This window comes from Pempheris klunzingeri, unplaced genomic scaffold, assembly GCF_042242105.1.
Source record: "Pempheris klunzingeri isolate RE-2024b unplaced genomic scaffold, fPemKlu1.hap1 Scaffold_386, whole genome shotgun sequence".
NCBI classification, from domain to species: domain Eukaryota; kingdom Metazoa; phylum Chordata; class Actinopteri; order Acropomatiformes; family Pempheridae; genus Pempheris; species Pempheris klunzingeri.
The window spans coordinates 14,140-20,024 of NW_027255333.1; the positions used below are offsets into that span (position 1 = coordinate 14,140).

A 5,885-nucleotide genomic window follows, 5' to 3' on the forward strand; every position below is an offset into this window, starting at 1 on the left:
TAAAAAAACATCCTTGTAAGTCCAAATATGTTTTAGGGAAATACTAAAGCTTAGATTCCACTTGTTTTCTAAGATTTCATTACATCAAAAAACAACGCAAAAAATATTATCTGCACTATTAATAAATCCATTAAAAAATATGATTCAAAAGTTCATCTTTATTAAATAAACAGCACTTATTATTATTTCATAGTATTTTTATAGAAACTTCTTGTTTTCGTATAAATTTATTTATAGTTAAAATCGATTTGCTTTTGACTGGGATTAATATATAATTACCTCTTTTTCAATAAATAAAGTATCAGTATATCTCAGTGTTGAATCCACTCCAAACTTCAATAGTTCGGGGTGAGTTCTACCAATAAGACAATCTAATAGTGTTGTTTTTCCAGAGTGTAGATTTCCTACTAATGCAACATTTCGAGTCGAATCGGGTATAGTAGTTAGATCCCGCAAAAATCTTAATAAATATTAAATATTTAAGAATCTCTAAAAACAATAATATTTAATTTACTGTGTATCATAAACGGTATGGGGTTCATAATCATCCCCATCATTTCCATGTTCATAAGCAAATGTTTTATTATCAACTGGCTTAATGATGGGCTCTAAAACATGTTAACAATACACTGAAAATAACTTATTAATATTGATGTTTTAAATTTTGTATTTAAAACATATGGCGAATATGTAAAATAATCAAGTACAATCTTTTATTTTAAAATTTAATAATATTTAGCATTCTTATTTATGTAAAATTTCACCACATTTTTGTTACTCTATTACATATTTCCATAAATATATAATTTAATCATTAAAACTTTCGATTATTTAGTTATTAAAATAACAACTTAACTCATTTACCTGTTAATGGCTGAGCGTCCTCTTCTTCTACTAATGTCTAAAAAATAGCTATATTTGACTAAATTCTGAATAATATTGATTTAACTTCAACATCAGAGCCATAAATCTCCTCGGCTGATGGATAATATTTTTTATCCTCGTGTAAAACAATATCACTGGTTCTTTTATTTATTTTTACAACTTTAAATTCATTATCATCCTATAATTATAAAAATATGCTAAATTCTATTAAAAATTGTCAAAATAGGTTATACAGATTGATCATCGTCACCACTTGGAATACTATCACCTGACCCCATTTCAACATCATTTATACCATATGCTTCATCACTATCTTCATCCGACAATAATTCTTTTCCAATATAATTTCCAAATTCATCATATTTATCGTCATCCATGTTTATATTTGTCGGCGGTTGATCTTGCGCGAGCATTCCCTGAGCAACACGTTTGGATTGACCGCGTTTTACATTTTCTTTGATTCGAAATAAGACTATTGAACATTAAATTACTTTCATTTTACAATCAAATTATCGCATTAAGTTTTATTTTATATTATTTTTATTTTTACAAATATTTATGTATTAGTAGTTGAACTAATGCATCTAAATATCAAATAAAGTATTCGAATTTTTTATTATAAGTTCTAAATCAAACATTTTGGAAAAAAGCATGTTTTTGTCGTGAAAAAAAAAATTTCTTTCTTTAAACGATCGGTAGTCTTCGTTTATTTGTACATTTTAAGTTAATGGTAATATATTTTAGATAATATATTACTATTTATTCATTTAAGTAATGCATATTTTTACCTATTTAGATCATTTATTTATGTAAATGTATCATCGTTATTTAATACATCATTAATATATTATACTATAAAATTTAAATAACAAGTCTTACTAGATTTTTGATAGCTAAAAAAAGTCTAGATAATATTCCGTACAGTATTTTTTAGTTTATAAAATTTTTCCAGATGTAAAGAATCACAATTTTATCATTTATTAACACACAAATTTAGTTTTGTTGTTTAAAGTTATAAAAAAATGAAAACCCTAACGTTTTCTCTTCAAATTTTTATTTATTATAGTTTTGTTTAATCTAGAAAAATGAAAAATTTCATAAAATATATAGAATTATTTAGGAATTCTTATTTAGTATCATTCGAACTTTATAAGTTAAAACGCGTTAATAAACAATAGATAAAAAATCTGATTTATGATGGAAATCAAAATTATTTTTTTTAAAGTGATGTCCGAAGAATTTTCACGTTTTAAAAATATATCATTTTTATAATTAAAAAAGATCGTTTTTACATTTCAAAAAATATCGTTTTTATGTTAAAAAAATCGACATTTTTATAATTCGAAAAAATATAGTTTTTATGTGCCAAAAGAGCACAATCATATAAACTGGCCTACTTTCATCGCGGTACTTTTCTAAAGTTTCTGTTATATTTCTGGTACATAAATAAAATATTTTGTAACATAAATCATCATAATTATATTTTATTAATTACATCTAACGATCTCAGAATCAAACAAGCATTTATATTAAATTCAAGCTATTTATAATTCCTGAATCTAAGAGAAGTTTTTTAAAAAATAAAACGAAAACATACTACACTGAAAGTGGATCAGTAAAAAAACTTTGTCTATTTTAAGACGTCGTCCAAATTTAAATGTTTAATCATTGAGCGTTATAAACATAGTATTCTTCTAGGGGACCATCACCCATGCTCTACCCATTTCTTTGGCGCCGACTTCATGGTATACATCTTAACATTTCTAGATTAGTATCAGCACATTAAAACTCGATTCCACCTTCTCAGCTGGCTCTCTCTATCTAGCACAATCAGCGTGATCTATAGTTTTTTATTGAAACATGCAATTACTGTAGTGTTTCTGTTTACTTCGGATAGGTGGACACAAAAGGCCATAAAAATGGGAGGGTAAGGATTATGAAATCACAATCGAACGGATTATGGGCACTGGTCATTACTGCTAACTAATCTGTCAGCTCTATGTTTAAATTTCTGACATAAAACATGGACTATTTTCGGCATTAAACAATGTAACGAGCATGCGCAAGTATACATAACTACAATAATAGTTGCATTAATTTAAGTAATTTTGTACAAATATGATTCTAATTTAATGATGAAATGACTCAACACACTTTATTTGATACACATAGTGAAGTTTAATTTACCGTAGGTGGTTTCAAAATCTCATTGTGAACTTGATCGGCTCAGCGGTATAATATTGTGTGTGAAATTATTATTATCTTTTAAATAGGAAATTTCTGATTATTATCTATTAGTTTATCATTATTTTAAGTTCAAATAAATCAAAATATTCTTTAGATGACAGATTTATCATGTATATGGAAACCGTAATACCAAGGTTTTTATCCAAATCCGAATTGTCGTGAATTCACAGCTGAATTAATTTTAAATAAGAAGCGGACAGATGGCTTAGTGGTATACGCTTCGAACTCATGACCCCGAGGTCATGAGTTCGATTCCCGTTGCTGCCCACTGTTTCCGGTTTATCGTATCCCTTAATCCGAAGTTAGTAGGAACACTATGGTAATTACATGTTTCTATGAAAAAAATCATAGTACATGCTGGTAGTGGGAGGAAGCCTGATGGGAAGGCGAAATCGAGTGCTGATGCACTAGGGTACGATAGTAAATTCCTGCCTCTGTTGAGGTGATTCCCATAGAGGCAACGTCCGAGAAATGGATAGGGTAGGGGTGGTGGTCGCCCCAAAACGAGGATGTTTAGTGGGTTAAATTCCCACACTACCGCAGAATAATAAGTCGGAGCTGGTGTGTGATGTCATATGGTTGGGATATGATGAAAATAACTCCGCTGCGGTGCCTACAGCGTTTAATGGAGCAAGTCTGACCAACTTGAACTTCACAGCCCAATAAGCTGCGCCAGGGGTTTAACCTCGTAACTAAAAAAAAAAATTAATTTTAAATAAACTACATATTCCAATAAATATAACCACTGAAAACTTTTTATTCCTTATATATACATATGATTAAATTTAGTTAAAATAGGTGTATTTGGTTGGCACATTTGATTACTACAAGGATTCAAATTATATAATAAAAATAGAATCTAATTGCTCTGTATATCAGAAAGAGAGAGAATATGTTATTTTCCAAGAAATGTCTCATTTTGGTGAAAATATTCTTTTATATTAGCATACTTTATAGACTCAAAGGCCGTTTTTATTCGTTATAACAGTTCAGTTGAAATACTGATAGGACTATCATTTATAATTCTACTCTTTATTTTTACAAATACTTCATAACATGGACTAAAAAAGGAGAATATCATGTAAGCCTCCGTATTTCATGCGGCTAGTTATCATGAACATCAAGATTTGAATGCTAAATACGTACATTATCCATTACCAATATGATATAATCAGATACCTGTATTCCTTCAATTTTCCACAAGAATTGTTGAAATGTATCACACATCACGTTACCATACCCTTAAAAACTGTATAAAGACACTGCTTAATACTAAATAACATTGAGTCGATTTATTGTCAAAATTACAATAACGTTATTTCTTCTTCCATTTACTAGAACTGAATTTAGAGCAGTACCAACAACGAAAGGTCTATGAGAGCATAGTATGGACCTTGAGAACGGACTTTTGTCGATAAATAATTACTTTCCAATGCTCAAATCAACTGCAAAATTTGCGTATTATGTAGCGTGTTGTAGTCGTTTAAGCGTAATTTCTGCTCATATGACTTGGAAAGATCATTTTAAATTAAATATTCATTAATTTGAGCAACCTCTAAACTGTAGTTTAGAACAAGTCTAATGATATATTTTGTACTACTGAATGGATGGTAATTGTACAGTTATCATGAATAGATGACAAAATTTTGTCCTTAATTTTGCTAGTTAACCAGTCTTTGATCATCCTTTCTATCTTTTATTAATACACCCTTTTCAATGTATTTATTAATTATATCATTAAGAGTAGAGCGCGTAAGATTAATAATTCTATAAACTTCAACTAGAGATTTCCCTTAATAATTAGCCAATTTTATGGCTAACTTTCTTTTTATCACCAAGTTCTATTCGTGGTGCTATATTAAATACCACGTTATGCCCTGATTTGATTATCACGCGATCTTCGAATTTGATCGTCACAATATCCAGATTTCGACGAAAAACAAGATAGAAGCAACACATATTACCACCTTTCACTGCTTATACGAATCATTTTATGTACAATATTGTGGTCTACTTAATCCAAATCACCTATATTTTTAATTAGCTCAATAATCTCATGTTGTTTTACCAGAAAACTTTTACCTGTCTGATACCAAATCTGTATATTTAAATGTGTAATGATTGGTTAAAAATATTCTTGATCATTAAAATTTCATTGGTTACACATTTTCGTCCAGCTCAGTAAAATCTTGAAGGTATCACATCCAGTCATAAAAAGATTTGAAAAAAAGGTATAAAGACGTATTAGTCCTTGAAAAGTATTCTTTAACCAAATTTCAGAAATATATTTTGTTGTAATTGCAAAAATTTTTACAGCAAGAACTAGTATTGATTTATATTATGCTTAACAACCATTCCTATTACAAATTTGCTTAACAATTTTCATAACTAAATTTGCACTCAAGTATGCATCATTAAATATGCAAGAAATATCACAAGCGGTGCGCTAGAACCCAACTTGATTGCGAAGATTATCGATACAAATATGTAGAGCATATATAGATTACGAACTAGTTAAATTTAATAACAAATGACGTCATGAATAAGTTTACAGCGTTCTGGTTTGTGTTAATGTATTTAAACTTATTCATGAATAAATATGATACTTTATTAGTTTATTATCTAGGACTCGCATAATGTATAATTGCTGTTTTTTTAAAGTGTATTTTTAAATTGCAAATATAGTTTAATTTCTCACATTAAAAATATAAACCACAAGTTTTTTTTTATTAAAATTATTTTTCTCTGATACT

General features: G+C 28.4%; 1 protein-coding gene across 1 annotated transcript; it reads right to left on the reverse strand.

Moving 5' to 3' along the window:
- Window positions 1-279: 279 nt before the first annotated feature.
- On the reverse strand, window positions 280-1,262 carry LOC139225557 (116 kDa U5 small nuclear ribonucleoprotein component-like; the record flags this gene model as incomplete). Its single annotated transcript, XM_070856340.1, has 5 exons — window positions 1,136-1,262; window positions 950-1,044; window positions 865-901; window positions 515-608; window positions 280-460 (listed from the first exon to the last, which is right to left on the reverse strand). Coding segments are annotated over exons 1-5 (534 nt in total), but the record flags the coding sequence as incomplete, so codon positions are not given.
- Window positions 1,263-5,885: the final 4,623 nt, after the last annotated feature.